At 51.7% G+C, this 25,947-nt stretch overlaps 8 protein-coding genes across 8 annotated transcripts; 3 read left to right on the forward strand and 5 right to left on the reverse strand.

Annotated features, from left to right (window-relative positions):
* Nucleotides 1-382: 382 nt before the first annotated feature.
* On the reverse strand, nucleotides 383-1,422 carry L3040_002219 (uncharacterized protein; the record flags this gene model as incomplete). Its single annotated transcript, XM_007289884.1, has 2 exons — nucleotides 383-752; nucleotides 812-1,422. The coding sequence occupies 2 exons, from the start codon at nucleotides 1,420-1,422 to the stop codon at nucleotides 383-385; spliced, it is 981 nt and encodes a 326-aa protein (XP_007289946.1).
* A 2,507-nt stretch (nucleotides 1,423-3,929) lies between these two features.
* L3040_002220 (uncharacterized protein) lies at nucleotides 3,930-5,548 on the reverse strand (the record flags this gene model as incomplete). Its single annotated transcript, XM_066155475.1, has 5 exons — nucleotides 3,930-4,508; nucleotides 4,580-5,196; nucleotides 5,244-5,346; nucleotides 5,395-5,436; nucleotides 5,483-5,548. 5 exons carry the CDS (start codon nucleotides 5,546-5,548, stop codon nucleotides 3,930-3,932), a joined length of 1,407 nt encoding a protein of 468 aa, XP_066012475.1.
* A 905-nt stretch (nucleotides 5,549-6,453) lies between these two features.
* On the forward strand, nucleotides 6,454-8,364 carry L3040_002221 (uncharacterized protein; the record flags this gene model as incomplete). The annotated part of the gene is made up of 8 exons (XM_066155476.1): nucleotides 6,454-6,625; nucleotides 6,749-6,761; nucleotides 6,816-7,384; nucleotides 7,693-7,724; nucleotides 7,780-7,810; nucleotides 7,888-7,900; nucleotides 7,972-8,041; nucleotides 8,215-8,364. 8 exons carry the CDS (start codon nucleotides 6,454-6,456, stop codon nucleotides 8,362-8,364), a joined length of 1,050 nt encoding a protein of 349 aa, XP_066012476.1.
* Nucleotides 8,365-8,940: 576 nt separating this feature from the next.
* Nucleotides 8,941-10,351, forward strand: L3040_002222 (uncharacterized protein; the record flags this gene model as incomplete). The annotated part of the gene is made up of 4 exons (XM_007289880.1): nucleotides 8,941-9,008; nucleotides 9,060-9,240; nucleotides 9,292-9,868; nucleotides 9,924-10,351. The coding sequence occupies 4 exons, from the start codon at nucleotides 8,941-8,943 to the stop codon at nucleotides 10,349-10,351; spliced, it is 1,254 nt and encodes a 417-aa protein (XP_007289942.1).
* Nucleotides 10,352-10,659: 308 nt separating this feature from the next.
* L3040_002223 (uncharacterized protein) lies at nucleotides 10,660-12,879 on the forward strand (the record flags this gene model as incomplete). The annotated part of the gene is made up of 1 exon (XM_066155477.1): nucleotides 10,660-12,879. One exon carries the CDS (start codon nucleotides 10,660-10,662, stop codon nucleotides 12,877-12,879), a length of 2,220 nt encoding a protein of 739 aa, XP_066012477.1.
* A 487-nt stretch (nucleotides 12,880-13,366) lies between these two features.
* L3040_002224 (uncharacterized protein) lies at nucleotides 13,367-19,189 on the reverse strand (the record flags this gene model as incomplete). The annotated part of the gene is made up of 10 exons (XM_066155478.1): nucleotides 13,367-13,420; nucleotides 13,535-14,066; nucleotides 14,199-14,386; nucleotides 14,525-14,748; nucleotides 14,930-15,089; nucleotides 15,268-15,477; nucleotides 15,652-15,885; nucleotides 16,017-16,263; nucleotides 16,369-16,810; nucleotides 16,915-19,189. The coding sequence occupies 10 exons, from the start codon at nucleotides 19,187-19,189 to the stop codon at nucleotides 13,367-13,369; spliced, it is 4,566 nt and encodes a 1,521-aa protein (XP_066012478.1).
* Nucleotides 19,190-20,824: 1,635 nt separating this feature from the next.
* Nucleotides 20,825-22,808, reverse strand: L3040_002225 (uncharacterized protein; the record flags this gene model as incomplete). Its single annotated transcript, XM_007289877.1, has 4 exons — nucleotides 20,825-20,931; nucleotides 20,987-21,936; nucleotides 21,984-22,710; nucleotides 22,787-22,808. 4 exons carry the CDS (start codon nucleotides 22,806-22,808, stop codon nucleotides 20,825-20,827), a joined length of 1,806 nt encoding a protein of 601 aa, XP_007289939.1.
* A 2,451-nt stretch (nucleotides 22,809-25,259) lies between these two features.
* Nucleotides 25,260-25,917, reverse strand: L3040_002226 (uncharacterized protein; the record flags this gene model as incomplete). The annotated part of the gene is made up of 4 exons (XM_007289876.2): nucleotides 25,260-25,265; nucleotides 25,323-25,329; nucleotides 25,439-25,715; nucleotides 25,776-25,917. The coding sequence occupies 4 exons, from the start codon at nucleotides 25,915-25,917 to the stop codon at nucleotides 25,260-25,262; spliced, it is 432 nt and encodes a 143-aa protein (XP_007289938.2).
* Nucleotides 25,918-25,947: the final 30 nt, after the last annotated feature.

A 25,947-nucleotide genomic window follows, 5' to 3' on the forward strand; every position in this document is an offset into this window, starting at 1 on the left:
GATTTGTGGTATAGTACGCGCTCTATTCTATTTGGATTAACCTGCCGCATACACTCACTCCATCTATCCATCTATTCTATCTATATTACCGCATTAGGGATGAATAGAGAAGAAGAAGAAGAAAAAGAAAAAAAAAAAAAAAGCCACCAGTCGTCGCAACCAAACGCGAAAAAAAAAAGCAAATAAATACATGTTTAATAGATAGAAAAATAAAACTAGTCCTATAGAGTATACGAAAGTAGAAGCTCGCCTCTACTCTTCTCGTTCCCCATTCTCATCCTCATTCTTACTTTAACTCTCCTTCTCGTCATAAATTTCATTCGTCGTCGTTCCTCATTTTCGCGGGCGCCCAGATACCTTCTCCCCACCCACGCCTTTACATCTAAAACCTCGCCACATCCGCCTTACTAGCCAACACCGACCTCCGGCGGAACTGGTCCCGCCACTGTATGCGTCCCGCGGTGCCGTACGCGATGGTTCCGACGAAGAGCACGGTCCACGTGCCCGTGACTATCAGCCCGATGGGGAAAATCAGGATCGTGAGACCGGGGACCACGAAGGGCTGATTGGAAGCGACGACGAGCGTCTGGATGGGCGGGATGACTTTCGATGTAGTGGGCGAGAGGACCTTGGAGAAGACGCCGTTGACGAAGGTCGCCTCCGAGGAAGAGAGGGACGTATTGACCGTGGCGCCTGCTGCAGTTTTGCCGGTGAGCGAGACGGTCGGGACGAGGACCTTTTGGAGGTTCACGCTACGTTCCATGGGTCAGTACTAATGATCTGGGACCGCCGGGGGACAGTTGCGACTTACGTTCCGTTATTGGCAATCAGAAGTTCCTTGTTAACCTGCCCGACAAAAGCGTATTGCTGTACCAACACTGGGATCATCATCCGCTTGCCAATCACCGCATCCCTCGGCGCGCTAATTAAATTATTCGCGTCTTCGTCCCTCCTCGTCATCGTTGAAGGATTAAGCGCAGATACCGTCGCCCCAGTATATGACAGACCCACCTGCACATTCGTGCTCGCGATGTCGGTGAAGTCCCCCGTCGGTTGTGCAACCATGTACAGTCGCAGGTCGGCCATGAAGACGCCCGTGGAGTTGTCGAGCGCAGGCAGGTTGTAGCAGACGGCCATACCGGATGGGTTGGTGGCTACACCCTTCAAGGACTCGAGCTGATCTGCACAGAGTGCTTGTGTCTCGATGTTCCAAGCGGTCACGTTCATCCCGGCCGCTGTTGCCGCGGCTTGCCGACGAGTGACGGCGGCGGACTCGGACAATGGTGGGCTGGACATGATGGTGTCGACATAGCGACGCATGGCTTCCTCGGGCACCTCCCTTCGTCCGACGAGTCCGGGTGCGATGTTCAGGATGCCAGCTGTGGCCTGCCCGGCTAGCAGAAGTGATACTAGAGACAGCATAGTTGCGATTCGGACCGTCAAAGTATAGATTAGAAATTTGTCTTCCGGCCGGCGGTAAAGTATTGAGTAGAGGAGTGTGTCGTCGCTGCTGCTGCCGTGAAGGCAAATCCCACGCTGAAAAGCAAGCAAGCGCAACAAACACGAAAGGGAATAAAGTAGAGGAGGAGGTAAGTTAGAGAAGGGGCCGGCCCGAGAGTTGAGTAGAACTTGGGGGAAGGCGCCTAGCAACGTTCCGTTCACCACATCCAACGACGACAAACAGTAGTATAGGAATATGATTAGAGGATGCAAGTGGAAGAAAACAAAGAGGACCAAGCCCCGGAAGAGCTTCGAGGGTATCTAGACTAGCAAAGAGGCGCAAGATTAGGAGAGGTAAGTGGTAAGATGGGGAGGCAATGTGAGAGAGGAGGTTCACAGGCGTATGCAAATCATACGCGGCGGCTCAAACCTACGCTACCAGACGACGATGTCGTTGGACACGGCACGGCATAGCATGACACGGCTGTACTATGCTGCACAATACCGTAATGTGCTGTGCTGTGCCGTGCTTCGGCTCCCAGACACGAGGGGCGATGGTGATACGAGGCCAGGACCGAGTTGAGCGGGTAAGAAGAGGAGAGGTGGATCGAGTTTGTGTGAGGTGAAGTTGAAGTTGAAGTCGAAGTTGAGATGAAGTTGAGGGCATGAGTGAAACTGCCTCTTGGACCACAGCCAAGCTTTGTTTACCCGAGCGGCCGCCAACGATCCAACTCTAAACCGGAGAAATAGATGATGATCCGCGAGACGCTGGACCAAGACGAGTTGGGGAGAAGTGAGAACCAGTCGCCAGCTGTGTGCACTGCCTTCGGTCAAACGTTGTAGGTACAAGTTGAAGCGGAGATCGTTTCGTGGTGTGCCCAGAAGAGGAACGAGGCCCTCGAACCCCGAGCCACAAACCTCAAACCTCAAATGCTGAAGGACTTCGAGGCCGAGCCCGAGACCGAGCGCGAGGCCCAGGCCATGGTCACGAGGGGTGGTCTCTCAAAGCGCTACGATCACCTGACCTGACTTAACCTCACCTGACCTTACCCAGTGCCTGAAACATCCGGAGCCTCGCCCTCCTCCCTCCCCCCCACTTGATCGTCACGAGGACACATCCAACATCCACCTGAGGCTAAATTCGGAATCACGTAAGCACAATAGGATCAAACAGGGCGACAAGCTGCAGATCTTGGCGCACTGCACTCACTGGCTTGGTAGTCTCAGTTGTCGCCGACGCTTCTTGCACCTAAGCAAGCCACTTGGGCTTCACCAACGTCCACTCGCTCCATCATCTCTGCTTTCCGCTTCCCGCTTCCGCTTCCGCTTCCGCTTCCGCTTCTGCCTCACCCACGAGTCAAGCAAGCTCATCCATTTCAGAGCTCAGCCGCAGCCGCCGCTCGGATACAACACCAATTTCCGTGCCTATCTATCCCTAGAAATCCGTCCGTGGATTCGCCGTCGACCCCCACTGATTTTCTCGGACAAGTACCGACCGACCGACCTACCTGCTTAACCAGGCAAGCGGATCACTTTATTAACCTTACCTTTACCTTCACCTCTACTACCACTAAGTACCGGTACCTCTCTCTACCTTAACCTAATTTTAACCTTACTATGCCCGTGCAGCCGCCGGCCAGTCCGTACGTACGTAGTACGTAGTACAAACGTAAGTATATCCCGACTCCCCATGCGTCGATCTCTTTTCATTTAAATAAAAATGGGGAAAAAAGGGGGAGGAGTTGCAAGTTGCAACGCTCTGTACCGATACTCCACCCCGTACGTACGTACGTACGTACGTACTACGTACTACTTGTATGGCTGGCTACGCCCAGATCCAACCATGATTCTATCTTTGGGATGATCTGCGACATGGGGACATAACCCACTCACTCACTTACGTACTGGCCGCGATATCCTGCTACAGTCGCTGCGACGGACGCGCGCGCTCCATGGCCTTTGTCTGAAGTATCTATCTATCTATCTGTCACTGCTATCTGTATCTCCGAAATACAAATACCCAACTGCGCTGCCGCTTGCCTCGCCAATTAAAAAAAAATCACCTTGTCATGAAAATATGAAACATAGGCTGGCTGGCTGGCTGAACAAACACTTGAAAAGAGACTACGGGGCCACAAAGAGAAAGAAAGTAGAGAGACGGGACGAGACGAGGAAGCCAGCGATTCCATGAATTCATTAGACTACTCTTATATTTTCTACAGTTCTATGATTCTAAGTTTTAGGTTCTATAACTCTAGGTTCTATAACTCTAGGTTTCTATATTCCATAAGTTCCTCATCTTCGTGACAAAATTATTCAACGCAGCACGACCAGTGCCAAGAAGAAAGATAGAAGATTCTCAAGGGCCAACGCATAGCCCGATGCAAGATTACCCACGTAGTGAAAAGATGCAAGAATTCAGATTCCAGATTCCAGATTCCAGATTCTAGATTCCAGATGCGAGAAAGGGGGTGGGTGCAAGGTAATGTTCAACCAATGGTCAACGCAACCAACAGACTCCCCACAAACAACCACCCCGCGCATTTCCTCGTCGCGGCTCCGCCAGTAGCCACGGGTGGCGTGGATGGAGGGCTCGTTCTCGTGCCCGTCTGGCTAGACATCAACGGCGGTGCAGTCCCGCCGGCGGCCAAGATGCTGGTCGGGATTGCTGTTGTCTCGACTTTCGAGTACGTGCGTACGAACGTGCCTATTAACGCATCTTCTGGTGTTTCCGTAGAGTTTATGGCTGATGGGGAGTATGTGTCTGCGACGATTGCTACGGCAGCATTCGTGGAAGTTGGCTCCGTAGATTTTGGAGAGCTGGGAGTGCTTGGTGGTGCTACGGCAGCGTTGGGTGAGCGGGGTGTTGCCATTCCCGCATGCCCCCAGGGTGCGACTACGCACTGGGACACGAGTTCGTTATCTACGTATTTCCCGTTCGGCTTTAGAGGCGTGAGACTCGAAATGTCGGACGCGGGGAGAGCTCCTGCGGCCCATGCGATGTAGCCTAAGAAGACGTCGGAATTTTCGTTGAGGAATTTGTTTTGCGCGCAAAGATTGGTGACGCACTGCTCGGGTCAGCGGTTTCCTTCCAAATGCACTAAACATGCAATGAAAACGGATCATTTAGGGTACTTACGGACTCGGCACTTCCAGCTCTAGTCTCGCTAACCAGCGCCTGCCGTCTATTCTGCCTCAGAAAGTCGGCCGCGATCGCAAAACCATCAGCCACATTATCAGTGGTACACTCAGCGAGGGCCCCGGAATTATCCTGATCCAGATGTCCATGCAGATCAAAAATCAACCCATCGGTACTCCTGTCGGGATTCGTCACTTTGATCAAAGCGTCTGCGCTCCCGCTACGCACAAACTGTCCGGCACTCGCAAAATCCGATCCCGGAAGCAAGATCATCTGAGATGTAGCGCCAGCAGTTCTGATAGCCGTAACTACTGTTTGCACCGTCTTCGCCCACGTGGGCACATCTAGACCGTGAGGCTCGTTCATGAGTCCGAAGATGACTTTGCTGTTATCTTTGTACTTGGTGGCCAACTCGACCCAGAGATCAGCGAACTGGGAATCTGTAGGACCGCCTTGGCCAATGATAGCGCCGTTGAAGCGGGCGAAGTTATGGATATCTATCACGCAGTGGGTGCCCAATCCAAGACAGGCTTGCATCAATTCGTCGTATTGAACAAAATTTGGGCTGTCTAGCTTGCGTCCGATCTCATTGTTCACCAGGAACTGCCACGAGACGGCTATTATTGTGTTAGAGGATCATCTAGGATCTGGGACGGGGACGTACGAAGGCGGAAGACATTCATCTGGTCGTCGTTCACGAAGTGCTGCATTTGATCTAGAGCATCCGAGCTCATGGGAGATTGGGCGCTGTCGGTTGAGCATGTTCCCTGGGGTTGTTAGAGAGGACTGGATAGAGGAGAGGAGGCGAAACCTACGTCAATCTTGCAGCCAGAATCGAATCCTGCCATGCTCATTCCCTAAGAAGGTCAGCCGGGAATCTCACGAGAAGTATCCGAGACGAACCATATACTGCACCTTCCCAGAAACCCACGAGACCCCGCCCAACAGCAAAATTGCTTTCAAAAGCATGATGAAAGAACAGAAAGGAATCGACACAAAGGAAAGTGATAGTCACACAGGATAGAAGGAGACGCAGATAGAGTAATGGGGGAAAGAAAGGTGAGCGGTTGGTTAGCAAGAAACAGAATAAAGAGAGGAAGAAAATCGGGCCAGCCAAAGGAGGTCCATCTATCGCATAGGTATGTCCAGCTCGGGCCCAGACGGGTCAGACGGGAGGAGTGATGGGACGAAAGAATAGGATCCGCATGAGTCAAGCGCGTGGTCGAGGAGTACCTACCTTACCAGATGACAGGGCCGCGCTAGGAAAAATCATACTCCGTAAATAGGTCGGACGAACAGGGGCCCGGTAGCGAGCCAATCAGCGTGCACGAAGGGCGAATGTCAAACGTGTGCGCGGGCAGTTTCAGTTAAATCTCCGCCGTTGGGACGCACACGTGACACCCCTGAGCTCTATATAGAAGGATCCCGTTTCATAGCAAACCAGGTGACAGGCGATTTGGGCTGGCATACCTAGCCAGCATCTGAGCTCCGAAACGGACCGAAATGGAAATGGGAATGGGAATGGGAACGGGAATGGGAACGGGAATGGGAGCGGGTATAAACATCAAAGATGGCAAGTAGCACTCACATCGACATATATTATTAAACACACCTATATCTGACAAGATACAAATAGCGACGACGACGATAGAACCTGCATGTGGATGTGATGAAAATGTGGATGAAGATGGAGATGAAGAATCCGGGACTATCGAGATGTGGGGTGGGGCCCAAATTAAAGCCTGAGTGTTTAATATCTAATACGGGACCGAGTCTTATGACTTAGTATTAAGTAAAGATGCTGGGTCACGTTTCCCAAGTCCAGTGGTTGAAGAAGTGCGCTCTGCAAATAGTAAACAGAACGTCAGGTGCAAATGCCTTCGCCTTCGCACCTTCCTGATCTACGCACGCAAGATGTCGAGACGAAGATCACCAGCTCACGACTGCCTCCTAAGTCCTCAACGAGCCAGACCTATCCAAGACATCTGTCTCTGTCCCAATGTCTCAACATCATCTTCATATTTTACACCAGCACATCCATCGGCAGTCGGCATTGGATCTCCTCATCCCTTCACTGGGTATTCACACATTGATCACATCATCACTTGTTCGGACCATTACCACCACCACTAGGCGAATCTGTCCGCGGCAGCATTCTTTTCTGACAAGAGAGCCCCCCTAAGTGAGTGCTGTACCTGACTCCTTGTAGTGGTAGCGGCATTAAACATCGAGCCAGGTCCAGCAGAACATCTTCTTTCGGTAACGACTGTCTAAGTCTTCAGGGTGTGTATATCATGCCCAACGTCGCCGCAATGACGCGCATCGGATCAAGACTGTTGTTCAAAACGAGTTCCCCATCCAACGGGACAATTACCAATTCTACCTCCAACTTTATCACAAGCGACTATGACTCGAGCCGATGTTATCCTAGCTCTCAAGCTGCCTGGGCTTCTCAGACTCTCAACCCCGTTCCTGTCTCGAAGGGATTTGGGTTCAGGTTTGAACAAGACGCAACGTGGGCAGAGCGAGCTATGTGCATCTTCGTTCTCACTCTTTTGCTGGCCGGCATTCCACACGTCGCATGGTTAGTATCTCGCTTTCTGAAATTCAACGGACGAGCGGCGTCGATGATAGTCACTGTCAGCTTGGTGTTTTTGGGATCGGTCAGACGATATAGCCCGGAAGGCATGGTGACGGCCGGATATGGAAAGCTTGGCCTTGTCGCTACTCAATACTTCCTGGCGTTGATCTTCGTCGTCAAACTGATTGACTCGTGGGATGAGTTCATAGTTCCCGAGCGTTTAAGTATGTTAGCGGGTATCACTGCAATCCTCTATACAAATGTATACCTCGGACTTGGATTATGATGCTTATGACTGGGGCTTATCCGCAGATGAAAATGGGCCGGGGAAGATTAGTGAAAAGATTAAGAGTTGCTTGAGAAGCAGGGTCCGTTGAGGCTGAGTAAGAAATAGCACCAGCGTTGCAAGCGATATGAATAGGTAGAAATTCATCAAGTAAGTAATAATATGTCACGTGTACTATATCATAAGCGAGCAATGATGATATCTCGAATCTGGACCTTAAAAATGCATACAACCACAAAGCCACAGCCCTCTCGGAATACATGAGAATGGCGAAACGAGCAAGTCTTCTTTTCCAAAGCTGAAGAGTGATCATCATCTAATTGATATTGCTAGGTCTCCTTCCGCGTCCACGGGGAAGTCCAAGGTAAGCAAGGCAGCAATGCCCGGCCGCCCGCCCGGCAAGTAAGTCGAGCAAACTACCTAACTGATGTGGATATCTAGGGGTTGGATTCCGGTACGCTTTCCCCTATCTCGCCAGCAACTGTGCAATGTTCTATATATCCCTTTGACTGACAGGTTTCAAAGATACTTTACGCAGAAGAAAGCATCTTCTTACGGCTTGACTGGGTGGGTGAGGAATACTGTCGATAGCAAGGTAGGTAATGTAATGTACTGTAATGCATCCTGCTTGTCGGGTTGATCTCAGCCAGGCGGGAAGGAAGAGAAGGGGTTCTTTTTTTCTTTTTCTTCTTTTTTGGGGGGGGGGGGGGACTGGATGAGTCTAGACTGAAAAGGCGGTTGCTGATTGTCGACATGATCTCCGTACAGGTCGAAGGCGAAGCCCAAGGCGAGGACGAGGTGCTGCAGCGCTTCATGAAGGATATCGATCAGGGCCCGACGCATGCACGTGTGGCTCGGTTGGAGAAGAGCGATGTTGATCTCGTGGATGGGGAGAGTGGGTTTGAAGTGAGGCGGTGATGGATGGATACTGGGAACTTATGGAAGGGGTTGATATTCAAGTTAGCTAGCTGGAGTCTACGATTCATTCACCTGTTGACCCGTCGCATGGCACCAGTAGAAAGAAGAACAAACACGAAGGAGGATCTTTAAACGCAAGAGTTAGATGTTTCATCCTACAATCCCATCGACCCTCGATCCTTCGATTCTGGTGGGGAAGACCTGAGATGTGTATAAGTGGATACCCCTCTCTTTTGCCGAGGTGTATCAACATCGCATATCAACATCGCGAACACGAATATACTCGCATCACCAACACCGAGACAAAAAAGATGACAATCTTTAACCCAGGTTCACATGGCTGCAGCTTTCCCAAATGCCAGAGCCTCCTAAGCTCGAAGATCACCGGAATTTCCATCACACACGTGACTACTCGGTTGTGTCTCGGCCGAGCAGGTAGCTAGCTGTGTGCCTCGGCTTCCCCACGATGAGCTTATATTCCGCCCGCCGTTCTGACCACATGCCACCCTCCAAACACAACTCTCTCTCTCCCTCTCTCTTTCCCTCTCTCTTCAGCTTCCGTACAGAACCTTCAAAATGGCAGGCGAAAGACTCAGCTCCATCCTCAAGCACTTGACACCTGGCACGTCAGGATTGTCTTCAATGTAAGCATTCCTTTGACGCTTCCAAAACACATACTTACTGATCATCAACAGCACATCCAAGAACGCCGACGATGTAGTCATCACCCTGGCTATCCGGACTCCGCTAGCAAAGGGCTTCAAAGGTGGATTCAAGGATACCGAACTAGATTATCTGGTCTACGCTCTGCTGAAGCAGGTCATTCAGAAGTCCAGAATTGATCCTCAGCTGGTGGAGGATATCTGCTGTGGCAATGTACATCCGAGAATATGCTAGCTATATCTAATAGATACTGATGGCATACAGGTTTCTGACGGGACAGCCGCATACAAAGTTCGTGCCGCAGCTCTCGCAGCCGGCTTCCCAAACACCACTGCCGCCTCGACCGTTAACCGCTTCTGCTCTTCCGGCCTGAAGGCTACTCAAGACATTGCGGCACAGATTGCCTCTGGAAGCATCGACATCGGCTTGGCTATGGGCGCCGAGATGATGTCTGTTGGTGGTGATAGACTGGAGAAGCCCTTCCACGCCGAAGTTGTCGCCAATCAGGAAGCCGCAGACTGCATGCAGCCCATGGGACAAACATCCGAGAACGTCGGCAAGGACTTTAATGTCAGCCGCGAGTCACAGGACCGATACGCGGCTGAGAGTTATCAGCGCGCAGAGGCTGCACAAAGGGCTGGATGGTTTGATGACGAGATTGTGCCTATTGTGGCGGAGGTTAAGGATCCCAAGACAGGAGAAGTTAAGCGGGTTACTTTGACTAAGGACGAAGGACCGAGATGGGGTACTACGTTTGAGAGTCTGAGCAAGATTAGACCCGCGTTCCCGGATTTCGGGGATCGGTCTACTGGCGGAAACTCATCTCAAGTCACTGATGGAGGTTCGTGCTCCTCCTTTCTACAACAATTGGTCTGTATGCTGATACGTTCTAAAAGCTGCCGCTATCCTGATGATGAAGCGCTCCCGTGCTATCGAGCTTAACCAGCCCATCCTCGCCAAGTTCGTCGGTGCGACCGTTTCCGGTCTTGCTCCCCGCATCATGGGGATTGGCCCATCCATCGCCATCCCAAAGCTCCTTACCAAGTTCAACATCACGATCGACGATTGCGATGTCATCGAGTTGAACGAGGCCTTTGCTTCTATGGCTGTATACTGCAAAGACACTCTGAAGATCCCGCGCGAGAAGATGAACATCCGTGGTGGTGCTATTGCGCTGGGTCACCCGCTGGGTGCGACTGGTGCTCGACAAATCGTGACGGGGTTGAGTGAGGCGAGGAGGCAGAAGAAGAAGATTCTGTTGACGAGTATGTGTATCGGTACTGGCCAGGGTATGGCTGGGCTTTTCGTTAACGAGGTGTTGTAGTTCGTGTATTTAATGTATTTAGCGCAGTAACAACAAGAGTGTATCTTTCCCGAATCTTCCACTTCTAGCTATATTTTACTCTAGGATCGATGACTGAATAGCTGTCATCAAGTGCGTGATTTCTAGGAAACATAATAAAGGCCTTACTTAGCGGTCTGACCCAGGGCGATCGAAAAGGGGCGGGGGTATCGCAACCGAGGAGAGCTCCACTGAACATTTTTTCTCACCGCCTTCTTCAGCCGGCAGAATTATATTCCAAAATATTTCGGCCCTCACCCCATCCTCACTTTCACTCACATCACCACACAATGCCGAAACAGAAAGCGCCCAAGGGCGCCGCGCCTGCAGGCTCCGAGATTAATGACCCGCGCTTCTCGAGCTTCACTACGGACCCGCGCTTCCGTCTCCCGTCGAAGAAGCACACGCACACGAAACTCGACAGCCGTTTCTCGCGCATGCTGAAGGATGAGGATTTCTCGAATTCCGCGACTGTGGATCGGTATGGGCGGAAGATAAGCGTGAGCGGGAAGAAAAAGGCGCTGGAACGATTGTACGTTGCCGAAGATTCGGGGGAGGAGGAGGAGGAGGAGGAGGAGGGGGGAAAGGAAGCAGCAGATGTGGAGGTTGAAGACGACGATGTCGTCGAGAGGGAGCTGAAGCGCGCAGAGAAATACGACCCGGCGAGAGGCGGCGGGTTCTCGTCTTCCGAAGACGAGGACGAGGAGGAGGAAGATGAGGATGACGAGGGTGGTGTGGAGATTGTCGAGGAGGAGTTCCCGGACATGCAGGCTGAGGCGCAGGCTGCGGCCGTCGAGATGGGGGAGGTATCGAGCAGGATTGCGGTTGTCAATATGGATTGGGATCATATCCGGTCGACGGACTTGATGGCTGTGTTTTCGAGCTTCGTGCGACCTGGGGGGAAGATTCTCAAGATCTCAATATATCCGAGCGAGTTTGGCAAGGAGAGGATGGAGCGGGAGGAGCATGAGGGGCCGCCGAGGGAAATATTCGCTAGCAAGAAGGGCGAAGAGATTTCTGACGAAGACTCTGAGGATGATAGCGACGAGGAGGAGGAGAAGATCAAAAGGGATCTGCTCAAGGCGGACGAGGGCAAGGAATTCGACAGCGCGGCGTTGCGGCAGTATCAATTAGAGCGACTGCGATACTACTACGCAGTGGTTATCTGCTCGGATAATGAGACAGCGCAGAATGTCTACGAGAATACAGATGGTTCCGAATACCTCTCCTCGGCAAACATCTTCGATTTACGATTCATCCCCGATGGCACCGAGTTCGACGACAAGCCTAGAGACGAATGCGAGAGCGTGCCAGCCGGATACAGACCCATCGAATTCGTGACTGACGCCCTACAGCACTCCAAGTCTAAGCTTACCTGGGATACCAACCCCGAGGAAGCATCGCGGAAAGACGCCATCAGCAAAGCCTTCGGCGGCAGTCGAAAAGACCATCTGGACAATGATTTGCGCGCATACCTCGGTTCTGATTCCGAGGAGTCGGATGTCGAGGAGGATGCTGTAGCAGTGGAGGACGATGGCCCAAAGCTCTCTAAAAAGGAAATCGCACGCCAGAAAATGCGCGCTGCCCTCGGCCTCACTGACGAACCGGCGCCCTCGACTAAGAAGACCAAGGGTCCGGTTGGCGAAATGGAAGTAACATTCACCGCCGGTCTCTCTGCAAAGGGCTCCACAGGTGTCTTTGAAAATGAGCCTCCGATCGATGAGACCACCGCAGAACGCTACAAGCGCGTGGAGAAAGAGCGCAAGGCCCGCCGAAAGGAGAGAGCCAAAGCGAAGCGCGAGGGCAGAGATCCCGATGCATCTGCTGATGGCGAGAACACCAGAGAAGCTGGAAAGGAAGACCTCGGCTTCGACGACCCGTTCTTCGCGACCGAAGAAGGCGTGAAGGAGAAGGCCAGCAAATCCATCCGCAAAGAGGAGCGCCTCAAGAAGCGCGAAGCCAAAGCCGCCGAGGCCGCGGCCAAGGAGTCCGAGCGCGCGGGTCTGGAGCTCCTGCTGCAAGACGACGCGCACGAGGAGGCCGCCGGCGCTGACCTCGAGCACTTCGACATCAACGAGATTGTGCGGGCGGAGAAGCGGAAGCGCAAGAAAGGGGGCAAGAAGGGGAAGAGGGGCGAGGGGGATCTGGGCGAGAGTAAGAGGGGGGGTCTGCAGGAGGGCTTTGAGATGGACGTTGCGGATGAGAGGTTTGGGGCGTTGTGGGGGAGTCACGAGTTTGCCATTGATCCTAGCCATCCGAAGTTCGTGGCTACGGAGGGGATGAAGAAGCTTTTGGAGGAGGGACGGAAGAAGAGGGCGAGAGGAGATGGGGATGAGGATGGGGATGGGGAGCTGGGGGCCGTGGTTGGTGGCGATGGGAAGCGGAAGAAGAATAAGAAGCGGAAAGTGGGGGAGGGGGAGGGGGAGGGTAAAGCGGAGGGCGGAAATGGGAATGGGAAGGGGGAGTTGAGCGGGTTGGTCGAGCGTATTAGTCGGAAGGTCAGGAAGTAGCTGTGCGGCCTTCATTCAATTCATTTATTCATTATCTTGTACACTGCCCTGCCCTGCCCTGCCCTGCCCTAGGGACGGAAGTCATACGGAAAGTGGGAAAGTGGGAGAGAGATGGATGAAGGCCTCTCTTTGGCTTCTAACTAGGTATCTTCCAGCCCCCCCTTCCTCCCAAAAAATATTAAAAGATATAAAAGATAGATAGATGGATAGATACGCCCTCCTCCCCCAGCTTCCAAAATTCACCTTCTCCCCTATCCTCACCATTACTGTCCCTCTCTAATGTCTAATTGTCTAATGACCTAATTGTCTAATGCATCTACTCCCATCCTCGTCGTGATCACGCGCCGGCGGCCGAGTCAGCAGCGTTCATGACGTGATGATTGCCATACTCTCTGAAGCCTCTTGCGTCGCCGGAAGCAGGAGCAGCAGCAGGAGCGGCGGTCGCAGTAGCAGTAGCAGTAGTGGTAGGTCGAGGTCGAGGTCGAGATTAAGGGGCGCGGCCGGAGCCTTCCTTGCTGCCGTCGTTCCAGCTGCTGATTTCCTGGTTGAGTTAGTTAGTTGGATGGATGGAAGGGAGGAGGGGATACACGAGGCGAAAGAAGAAGAGGGAAGGAAAAGAAAAGAAACGAAAGGAAAGGAAAGGGAAGACCAATACCTCCGGATTACTACCACCGGTATTCCCCCAGTTCTCACCTCCCCACGAGGCCCCCTTGCGCGCACCGTTGTCGCTGCTCATCCCGCCAGCGCCAGCGCCATCCCCATCCCCATCCGCCCCAACATCACGAGCACCAGCATTCCGACTTCCACCACTGCCTCCATACGAACCGCCGCCGCCGCCCTCTCTCTCCCCCTCCCCCTCCTCCCCATCTTCATAATCCGCCTCGACGCTCACAATCTGGCCGTCCCCATCCGTCTTCAAGAAGCCGAACAGGTTCGACAGCTGCTTCATACTCAGGTTCGGCGTCTCCTTGCTCTCGCCGTCGCGCATCGCCCGCTCCAGGTTCCGCAGCTTGTGCAGCTGCATCGACAGCATGCGCATGTCGACGCTGTTCTTGACGACGATGCGCGTCATGTACGTCTCCTTGAGCTGGCCGATGCGGAAGATGCGGCCGAAGGCCTGCTGCTCGACCGCGTGGTTCCACCACAGGTCCAGCGAGATGCAGCGGTTGGCCCAGGGGAAGTTGAGGCTGTGATTTTTTTTTGGTTTTAGCTCGTGTCAGTCAGGTCATCTATATCTTCTTTTTCTCGTGGTTTCGGTAGCTGGTAGGGATCGAGGAAATGGGAGGCCGGGGGGGGGGGGGGGGGGGGGGAAGGCTTACCCGAGACCACCACACTTCAATCCGGCAATCAAGATCTTCGCCTCGTCATCCTCGCGAAAGTGCTTGATGGCTTTGGTTCTGTGCTCGAGCGACGAATCACCCGTGAGGTAGAGAAAGCCCCAGCCTTCAGATTGGCAGATGCGGCCGACGATGCGGGCGAGGGTGCGGAATTGGACGTAGATGACCACCTGTTTTTGCTCGCACATCAGCACGGCATCCGCACCCAAAAAGCACACAATCTCCAATGTTTCCAAGAGGTTCCCGGAAAAATTGGATGTTCCAGATTCTTGCTTTCCGGAGCAGAGGGAGGTTAAAAAAAACCATACCTTGTCCAGCGGTGCCTCCTCAAACCCCTTCAACAACAAAGCCTTCAGCGCCGTCGTCTTACTACTCGCCGTCAGGGGGAAATCCGGATCGGTATCGCTCTTCGTAACCCAGCTCGAGTCCTTGGTGCAAGGCTCGAAGCCGAGCAAGTCGCGGCCTTTGCTCGTCGAGTTTTCCTTCCACTTGCCTTTATCTTTGCCGTTACCGTTCCCGCGCGAGCCGGAGCCTGCGGGCGAGTGTTAGCTTGCATGGTGATTCTAGCAGGGTATGCGTACTAAGCGAGGGGAAGCAAATAATGCGAGTGAAGCGAGGGGGAAAGTAAACAAAACGGATAAGCGAGAAAAATATAGGAGGGAAAAAAGCAAACGTGAAATATAAAAGTGGCCACACAGGGAGAAATGATATACCGGAAAAACCACCATCATCGAAATCATCTGGGGGCTGCTGAACTGGCGTTGTGCGTTGGAAGACGCGGTTGCACTCGGGGCAGGTCATGAACTCTTGCTCACCGGCGACGAGCTGGTGGCAGAAGGAGTCGAGGCAGTCTTTGCAAAAGATGTGGCCGCACTATGTCACCATTTAGTCTGGATACTCTCAAAAGCCTTTCTACCCGCTAGCTGGCTCTACACGAGCGCCTCGCTCATGCCGAATTTTTGGCGTCGGTGAGGGAGGCTGAACCCGCGGCAGGGAGGTGGGGGGGGGGGGGGGGGGCGATCAAATGTCACCACAATCCCAGGGCACTTACATCAGTCTGCGTAGGATCGATTGGGATATCCGAGCATATCGAGCACGTAACTCGCCCGTAAAGCTCCTGCTCGTTCAAAGTCTTGAGAACCTTCACCATATTGAACTCACGGCCGTAGTCTGAACGCCCGAACGGGAGCATCTCATCGTCGGGAACGTCCTCCCCTCGATCGCGGCGCTCGTTGCGGCGGGCTTCTGATTGCTCAACCCACTGGTTTTCCCTGGTCAATTTCAATGTTCACGGGAGTGAGGTGGTGTGGTGACATTTGAGATCTAGGTATTATTCGGGGAAGGATTCGGGCTGGGGGGCGGCTTGAGGGGAGGGAGGCAAGGGGACAGAGGGTGAACGGAGGCTTCGAAGTGCCGGGAATGGGCGGGGACGTACCACTTTGCACTGCTCGTAGAAGGGCTTGGCCTTATTCTTCAGCTTCCCAAGTCCGCTTTGTAACTCATGCAGGTCCTCCGTCGTCCAACTCTCCTTGATCGTACGCTCAAGCATAAAAGGGTGGGAGGTGCACTGGCGGAGGCGAAGGAGTTGGACCATGAAGACGCCGTAGTTGCGGGAGGCCTGACCCTTCTTGAAGAAGCTATTCAGGTTGCTGCGGAAGCGGTTCTCGGTCTGCGGCTCCCGATTAGCTGGAGCCCAATGCTACCAATGAATGTGGTGACTTTAGAAGGGCCCATTGTCGATTGCTGAAAATGGAACAAAGACAAGGAATTCCAAAGTGCCAAAAGGTTCGAGGGACTTACAATGCGGTAGATAATCTGCTCCTCGGGTGAGAAGCTGATGTACTGGATATTCGGATGTGGCGGTGGTAGTGTGATAATGGGACGGTTGAGAATCGTCGTCTTCATCGTGCGTCTCATCATGGTGTAGCTTAGCACAGTCGAGATGCGACAGTAGCTAATGTCGGTCATCGGGTCGCAGAAGTACTTCTGAAAGGTCTGCCAGTCCATGCTGTAGTTTGCCTTGAGGAAGCGGAGGTAAGGGAAGAGTCTTGGATCTCGTCAGCGTTTTGCACGTACCCAGATTTCGGGGTGGCCTCTAAGTCAAGTATTGTGAAGGGAGGAAAGGAGTTGGGACGGGACGCGAAGGACTTACTCCTCAAGACGATTCAGTAAAGGTGTACCCGTCAAGCACCACCGATACACGCTCTTCAAATTCTGGCACGCCAGACTCGTGCGCGCGCTGTTATTCTTGATAGCTTGCGCCTCATCCAACACCACGCGGTACCAATTGATCTGATGCAGCACCCCCATACTCTTAATGGCCCTCTTCCACCACTTCTGATATCCGTTCTTGGCAATCACAAGTCGGCCCTCGGTGTCCGGGAAGGGGAACTGCTTCATGACTTCATTGTAGGAGGTCACGACGATGTCGATGTCCTGCAGGATGTTGATGTCGAGTTTCGAGGATGTCTTGTAGTGGAGCACCTTGGGGAAGATCCTCTCGTCGACGTGGAGACGGATTTCTTCGATCCATTGCTCGATTACTGTGACCGGGACGACGATGAGGGTGGTGTTGACTTTGCGCTGGATGTCCTCTGCTTCTCATCAGTATTTCATCCGAGTTAACCGAGTAGAGACTTAGCGAAAAGGACTATCTGAGGGGGAGGACCAATATCACAAAAAAGGGATGGGGACATACCGGGACCAGGTGGATTACCAACCATACAAGCCAACGTCTGCACTGTCTTCCCCAGACCCATACTATCCGCCAACAACCCCCCATGCGGTGCTTGACTGCTCAGTTCTCTCTGCACCATCCACTGCGCCCCAAGCAGCTGATGATGATACAACGGGCTCTTCATCCCCTTGATCAGCCACTTGCCATCGTGCGCCTTGCATTTCGCGTACCCAAAGCTGCGACTCGCCTCCCGCAGCTTCGCCTTGTCAGTCTTGATGGCGCCTCTCTCGACGTTGGACTCCGGCTCGGGGATGTTAGCGAACAGTAGCTGGAACTGCGTATTCTTGACCTGCGGGCCGGAGATGATTGCTTCAGCCGGACGGTTGAAGACGGGATTTTGCAGGCGCTCGGAGATGGGGTCATTGCTCATGAGGTCCTCGAGGATCATCTGGCCGATCTTGTCTTCGCCGTTGCGCTGCGCGAAGCCGCCCGCGGCGCTGATTAAACTGGAGCCGTTCTTGACAACGTCTTTTCCCTTGCCTTTGCCTCTGGACTTATCCTTAGCGGTTCTATTGGCAGCCTTTGACTTTTCCTTCTCCCTGCGTTTGCCTCTTCCTCTCCCTTTGGCGGCAGCAGGAGCAGTCTTGCGGCGGGAGGACGATGCAGTGACGGGAGCGGCTAGCTGACGGGCCTTTTTCTTCTGGATCTTAGAGCGCTCCTTCTCCTTCTCCCGAGCCGCGTACTCACGGGCGTCCTTGGGACGGGACTGCGTAATACCATTGGCAAGGCGAACACGGCGCTTGCGAGGCTTGCCTGACTTTGTCAGACCAAGGTCTTCTTCCTCGGCGTCACGGCCATCCAATTCAGCCATCATGCGAACGATTTCGTCTCGATCATCGTAAGCACCCTCAGCGTCGTCTTCAATATTAGATTCGACGCCCTCGGATTCAGCCTGACAAGGTCGATCGCGACGATGACGACGGACGGTTTGCTTTCTCGTCTCAGCAGGGAGTAGCAGAGACTTTTCTTCGTCATCACGAGAAGCAGCAGCAGCACGAAGACGCTCCTTCATCTCGAGGCGCTTTCGGATCTTGAAGAGCTCTAGCGACTCTTCTTGGGTGAGATTGCCTTTGCGCTCTCTTCTCGCAAGCAAATCTTCGAGGCGGGTCATCTTCTCAAACTCATAATCAAACCCTTCTTCCTCAATCATCCAAGCGTCGTCTTCGTCGGCTTGAACATGCTGAGGATCATGGCGGCCGAAGTTAGGGTCTTCGAATCGGTCAGAGCCTCTGCTGGACAGGGGCTGAGCGTGATGACCCCGGATTTGAACTCTTGATGGACCTTCGCCGTTGCTCTGCGCTCTGACGCTACGAAACATAGCTTGCTGGGCAGCAAGAATCTTAGCTACTGCAAAGGCATTGGCTGGCTTCTTGGGTGGTGGTGGTGGAGATGACAGCTGGACCGCAGGTGCGGGTGATGGAAAAGCAGCATGATGGATAGGCTCTTCCTTGACAAAAACGACTTCGTCGTCATCTCGAGCAACTTTCTTAGCCTTCGACGGCTTTTTCCATTTCTGCTTTGCCTCAGTAGACGCATCGGCTTCCTCAATGATCATACAATCATCGTCAGGGTGGTTCTCAGGTGTGATGATCACAAGCTGAGCAGGTTTTGCTGCATGATCATCATCGCGCAACAAAGGGGCAGGATTGTAAGCTTGCTTTGGAATAGATTTGGGTGCTTGAACCGGGCCTCCAAAAATGGAAGGTGTAGCTACTGGACCACCAACAGCACCACCGAAGATTGAAGTGGAAGGAAGTGGATGCTCTTGTGTAGTTGCACGTCTCCGCGAAATAGGCGAAGCAGCCATCGGGGCACCTTCACTCTCACCCCTACTCTCCGATATGAACAAGGCAGGCGAATACTGTCTCTCACCATCCGCATTCTCCATATCTGAGGTATTGTGAGGTGTCGATGCATGAGGTGTGCTATTGCCGAGATTCATGCCGGACATCTCTCGGTCCTCGCTCTTGAATATGCTTTGACTGAAGAGGTTTTGAATAGCTAGCGGCCGACCTCCACTCTGAGAGTCAAGTCCTGGCGTAGAGGGCTGGGTTGTCGCACGCTCGATGGAAGGCAGCATGTCTTCTTGGGAGATGGCTGGTGCTGCTGGCGAGAAAATTGAGCGACCAGAGCCTGCAGTTTGAGTGCTGCCCTGGCTGGTGGGGGCGTTGTCCACATCCATCTCATCAGTCTGGTTGAACTCCGAGAAGTCCTCGTTGATTTGGGGTCTTGCCATGACGAATGGGAGTGTGTGGTTGCTGCCTGTTCAGGGTTTGTTGACTTGAAGGAAGACGAGTATTTTTGTAGAAAGTTAGTAGTTCAGGAGGGTATATTCAAGCTTCTTTGGTGACAAAAGTCCCTAATATGAAAGGCGAAGGGACCTCGATGTATTTCGAGGCTCAAAGACAAGGCAGAGGAGGTAGAGGAAGGTGCCTGTCTTGTGTGTAGTATGGGTCTTCTACAAGTTCAAGTAAGCCAATGTTCCTTTTAAAGCCCAGAATATTAGAGCCAAAATACCCGAGGTGAGGTCTGGCCAGCCGTTATTGAAGCTGAGAGCCACAGTACGCACTTGAGAGCCACAATGTGGTTGCTGCAATGCGTAACTGTTGTTTGTCAAAGCTCAAAGCCTTTCAGACCTAATATCAACCAGTGAAAGCCCAGAAGATCAAAACACTGTGTTGCGTAGTAGGAGGTTAGTGAATTATAAGAAGGGCAAGGACGCAGTTGAAAGAGCATGGGAGGAAAGCAGGAGCAGTGTTTAAATGATTTTGGCACTGCCTCTCTATTCACCTACAACTTTACAAGTCAGGAAAATGTTCTCCAAAGTAAAACAAGATCGAAAAAGGAAAAGGGGGGAAGCTGAACCTCAGCAACTGCAAGAGCTGAGCTGTATCTGGACTCTGCATTTTAAATAGTCCCTCTATCCATAACCTTCCACTCCTGCTCCCACTTCTCTTCCAGATATCCTGCCTATACTCTCCAACAGATCAATCTCCAATCTCCAACTCCAATCTCCAACCGCCCCCCCCCTCCCCTTATGAAAAAAGCACACACACATACACAAACCGCCTCAAATCTTCAAATCTTCAAATCTTCAAATCTTCAAATCTTCAAATCTTCAAATCTTCAAATCTTCAAATCTTCAAATCTTCAAATCTTCAAATCTTCAAATCGTTAATATCGCCCGCCTTTTTTGTCCAAAAAAAAGGGAGTAAAATCTCATCAGACGTTTATTTATTTTACTTCATTACTTCTATTCCTTAATAAGCTTCAACGTCGCTCATATCCATCCTATCCATCCTTTCTTTCCATCCCCATTCCTCTCTCCCCCACCCCACCCCAACCTTGATTTTTTCCTCCGATAGCTCTCATCACACAATTCTCCCTTCCCCTTTCCTTTTCCCCACGCAAAAGGCAATCTACGAATCTGCAAGTGGCAGCAAGCAGCAATTCATACGAACCCAGAAAGAATAAAACCCATGCAAGCGCCAGTCGGTCTCTCTTGGAGTCTCGGACAAAAGAAAAAACACACCTTACAAAAACTACATATGCAAGGGCGAAAGCCTAGGAGCTGGGGGTATAGTGCAAAGAAAAAGAAAAATATCAAAGTGGAAGAACTGCAGCCGGGGTATCTATTGTATCGAGCTGGATACTAGTCTATTGCTTTCTGCTTTTGCGGATTTTGCTTTTTAAAAATGCCCTCGGGCGTGAGATTGGGTGGAAAGACGTATCAGGAGACTGAAGCGAGGTGTATTAAGAGACTGACGCGAGGTAGTTGGTGCATCACAAAGAGGGTTTGGCGGACCGATTTCGAGGATTGAGGGAAACGCCCATGCAGGCTCGTTCTGGTCGGATTGAGTACGCGCGGGGTTCAGCCCACAACTGTAACGGGGTTTCCGGCCGCATCAGTCTGAGGGTAGTACCAAGCACAAACCGCGATGATGATATAGAGGCACATCAACAGCAGACCCTCGAGCCCTGTTAACCGTTAGCGTCCCCCCAGCACTCTCAGGAGATAGATCCATGAACGTACAATGCGATTTTCCATCCGCAATCAAGTAGTTGACAAGCAGAACAGCAACGAACAAAACTGCAACCTGGAACCCATCAAAGCTCAGATTCATTGCATCCTGTCCCATGATCCACCCGATGATCACGAGCAATGGAATCAGGAACAGCGAGACTTGCATAGAAGAGCCGACTGCAACACCAATAGCCAGATCCATTTTGTCCTTGATGGCGACAGTAACGGCAGTGGCGTGTTCTGCAGCGTTTCCGACGATTGGCAAGAGGATAAGACCAACGAACTCGACGGAGATGGCTCCAGACTGGGTAATGGCGCCGATAGAATCCACCATAAACTCAGCGCATAGACCGATGATGGCTGTTGCACCAGCGAGCGTGGCCCATGCAGTGAGGATGTGCAATTGGGGCTCATCGTCCTCGTCGTCTGCGTCCTCGTAGGCGGTCGTGTTGATGAGTTCGTCATTGGGCGGGCGGTTCGGGAGCGTGGTGCGGCCAATACCTGCTCCAACACCCCCTGCCTTGGCAATGCTCTTAGAGATAGCACCCTTAGGAATGGCATGCTTGCGCGGTCTCGCGGCGACTTTCTGGCTCTCCTCGTTGAACATAGTTGCATGGGTCTTGAGCTGGAAATACAAGTAGCTGACATACACAACCAGTAGGATAATGGCAGTTCCACGAGACAGCGCAGCCACGTCGGCAACGGGTGCTGTGACGCCAAACTTGTCAAAGCAGGTGGGGATGATGACACCGCCAACAGCCAGAGCGAGGAGCGAGGCAGCGGTCTGGGCAACGGTGATGTTAAAGAATTGCTCTTCGCGGCGGAGACCCCCTAAGAAGAAACACATGCCCATAACGAGGAGGAGATTGGAGAGGATAGAGCCGATAAGCGAGGTCTGGACGACGACTACTTCTTTCTTGGCCAGAGCGATAATTGCCACGATCATTTCGACGGCGTTTCTAGTTCGGTCAGTATAGACTGTTATTTTTCGAGGAGGAGCACGCACCCAAAAGAAGCATTCAAAAGACCTCCGAGACTCTCTCCAACGTGCAGAGCAATCTCCTCAGTAGCAAAACTCAGCAGAGCCGCGAGCGGAATGATAGCAATGAAGTTGACCACGAACACTGCCTTCTTGTCGACTCCCGCATAGTTGATTGCGATTCCGACTGGCGCAGCCAGAAGCAGGATATTGATCCAAGAGTTAAAAAGGGTCCGTTGGACCTGGTTTCGCAGAGTAAAAGGCTCCTTGTGAGGCAAAACCTTCCCCTTGTACCAAGTTCTCTTCTTCTCTGGATCCTCTCCGTCTGTGACCTGCCCGCTCTTGCCCTTCTTTGAGAATCGACCAAGGAATCTCCTTCGTGCCTTCTCCTCCTCGCTTCTGGGTCTTGTCGATTGACGATCCACCACCGTCTCCTCGCTATCTTCTTCCGTGACCTTCCCATTTGACTCTGCAGGGGGAGCCCTAGTCATCTCATACTCTTTATCCTTCGAACCCCTCTGAATAGTATCGTGTTCCGTGCCTTCGCTGGGTTGTCTCGAGTGGAATATAGGCTCGGTTTGGGTGGCGGCTAGTGGCGATTTGTGAATATCATCGATACCCCTAGTCGATCCTGCAGCCTCGAGATCATTGTTCCGCGAGGCAGCCCAGGTCTTGGATCTGCTGCCGGTCTTCTTGAAGGGGTTCCAAGAATCGCCATACCAAGCTTCTTGTCGCGCTTGGCGCTGGATCTTGTCTTAATTTCGAATTGTCAGTAAGTAAACAGATAAGTAAACATACCAAGAGAACAAACAATAGGAGGAAATACTAACGCATATTGAATTTGTTTGACATCTTGAGTAACAGGCAGAGTGTATGTGGGTTTTCGCAGCAGAAGAGGATGAGATGGCGAGAACCAACGATGTGTTGTACTTTATTGATTGATTGATCGATGGGAGTGGCGCGCACGTTAGACGTCTCGCTAATGGTTAGAAAGCAGATTTATTCCGCGCTACGTTTGTCGGATACCGTTCTTGCAGCTGCGATGTTGGTCGGATCACCACCTTACTTGTCAATACCGAGAACTTGACTCGTAGAGGCGACAGATTTTCGATTGGATCGCGAGTCAACTAGGCCAGGCCAGGCCAGGCCAGCCTGTTTCTTGTTTCTTGTTTCTTGCTCGGCCTTATTGGGAGATTGGAAAGCTTGCGGCAAAGAAGCGGATGATCAAAGTTGGGCGGCAGAGCGGTACGTCTTTTTGTTGTTATCGTCGTCGCCGTCACGGGAGGAGCGGAGGAGAGGAATCCTTTTTGTTTGAGAGATGAGAGATGAGAGACGGGAGATCGGAGATGGGAGATTGTTAGAGGTGAGGAAGTCCAAAAGCAAGATTCTTCAGAGGGCAACGCCAAGGCCACACCACATGACCCTTGACCTTGATTTAAGCTCGCGCGAATACATAAATAAACTCATCACGACCTGGGTGCAACGTTGCATTTGGAGTCATGACGATGATAATTAGAGGCATGGTAATCGACAACGTTTCCTTGTTTATGACGATGATTATTAGAAGCATAGGTAATCGATAACGCTTCCTTGTTTTGACAAGTATCTACTAGTCCCAGTCCCGGTTGCAATCCCGGTCTCCCAGCTATCAAGAAACCAATAATAGAATATAGTTTATTATTATACCTAATCTTCCTTCCTCCCCCACCCGCTACCTCTTGTGATACGACATTGTACAGCACTTTACCAGACTAAACCGATCACCTCTTCTCTACCGTACCAATCACAACAAGTCAACAAAACAAACCTAATAAATCCCGCACATACCTAGCTATCGCATTACAGAATATATCGGTTTTAGCTTTGACAAATAGAAAGCTTATATTTCGTTTCATTTTATTCTGTTCGCTTCTTCATTCCTCACGAGACCTTTGCTATCCAGCTTGCTTTGCCGCTGGCTAGGTACTACGTAGTATGTTTCGCCCTCGGCACCGTCCGTAGAAAATACTAGTTAGTTTCTTGCCGTCCCTTTTGCTTTTAGTGGGTTGCTAGGTGTAGTAGTATCGTACAATATGTTATAATACAGTATAGTATCGTGTAGTATAGCGGCGGCGGTAATAGTAGTGGCTAAGCAGATCAAGAAAAGAAATTCGAAAGAGGGAGGCGGGTCACACGCCATAAGTACCCGCAGTCAGTTACCGGTCAGAAACAAACAAGTCCGAGAAAATATGTCGATATAAAATTCACAAATCATACTAATAAAATATGATTCAATTTCTTATTCCCCCCCTTCTCCCCTTTTTCCCCCCTTGAAATCTTATACTACAGTGACAAAGTAATACCGAAAGCCCAACCAACTCCATCATATACAGAACAGAACGAGCAACTCGTGAGCGATGCTGAAGGAGATACAGAGATTGAAGAGACGATCAGTGCTTTCAAATACGGTATAGAGAGGGGACCCACTATTGGCGCCTGGGATCCTGGGTAAGAATGGAACTGTACGGAGTATAGGCTGGATTCGAAAGATCCTGGACCATGCAGCACATGACAGAAATTGCGGCCGTCACTCACTATGGAAGAAGACAGCACTCCTGGCAGCTGCCACAAGCGGACGCGTCATTGATTGGAACTGCTATTAACCTTGATATCCGTATTATTATGAGTCGGGTTTTGAGCCGCGCGGCCACTCAATGCAATCGACTTGCCCATTACGAAAGACTTTTCAATGATCATACAAAACCAAGACCACACAGCTTTAGCCTTTTATGGTGCGCTGGTCAAGTCCCCAAGGTAAGCTGTCAGCCAAAGCAGAATAGATTCGCCTTCTGATACCATTGATTGTGACTTGGGTACAATAGTAATTCGCTGCAAGAGAAGAGTCACTCTAGAACTCATGTCAAACCAAGAGGAAAAGACACCTAAAAGATCCTGCCTACTTAGCCAGATTAGAGGCACAATGGTAATTGCAGGATCAAGCTAAGGCATGTGAAGTTGCGCAAATATCTTCCATGGAAAGTATAACGCAGTCAAAAGGCACTTGGTAGGGTATGACAGGCTGAGCAACCGTTGTCTCGCTAGGCGAAGGGGAAGAAAGCAAAGCAATACTTCGCAAAATCCAGAGAGATTGATGTAAAAAATCGCAAGTATTGGATGTGATGTCCGGCGGGCCTAGACTTAGACGTTGATACAACACACTTGAGCGTCAAACCCTAGACATTGCTGGTGTTTGTGGTGGTTGAAAGCACATATAGTATACTAAATCGGTCAGTATCGGGCACGACGTACCTGGAAGCGGCGGTATCACGTCTTCATTAAGCATTAGCATCTTCGAGTCCATGTAGAGAATTTATTGGTGAGACCAACCCTTTCGCTGAAAAACTCTTCCCATCCCTCGATAACGCCAGAGTCAAGACCTCTCTCTCCCCCACCCAAATATCAAGGCATCTCCGGAAGCTAGTATCGGAAACTAATATCGGTACCTCGTGGAGTAGTCCTTGGGACTAACCACCAAACCACGACCCTTCTTCGCGCCACGGTAGATTGTCTCGATGATATCAATCAGTTCCTGCTTATCCTCCAGCACCCAGTTGAGCTTATTGTTGTTGCCGGTCCCGAAATCGCACATCATGTGCTTATTGCGGAAGAAGAACATGAGGGTGACGGGGTCGTAAAGCTCATACATCTGTTTGAAGTCGGGGACTTGGTCGAGATCGCAGACATAGATGACGGCGAAGTTCTTGACACGGTCGGCAATACCTGTCGGGAAGTTAATAGGGGAAGTTAATAGATGTATCTGAAGAGAAAGGGCGGACGTACGATAGAGGACTTCATCTTGTCGCATGCAGTCGGGATCCCAGTCGCGGCCAAATCGGATGATGACGAGGCGCTCTTCTTCAGACATGATGGCTTGGTCGACGTGCCAGCCGGTGACGAGATGAGGAAGTACGACGGAGCCCATGGTTGCAGCGATGCGTTGTAGTTGTAGAGT

This window comes from Drepanopeziza brunnea, assembly GCF_022702325.1.
Source record: "Drepanopeziza brunnea f. sp. 'multigermtubi' strain 214-2 chromosome Unknown ctg3, whole genome shotgun sequence".
NCBI classification, from domain to species: Eukaryota; Fungi; Ascomycota; class Leotiomycetes; order Helotiales; family Drepanopezizaceae; genus Drepanopeziza; species Drepanopeziza brunnea.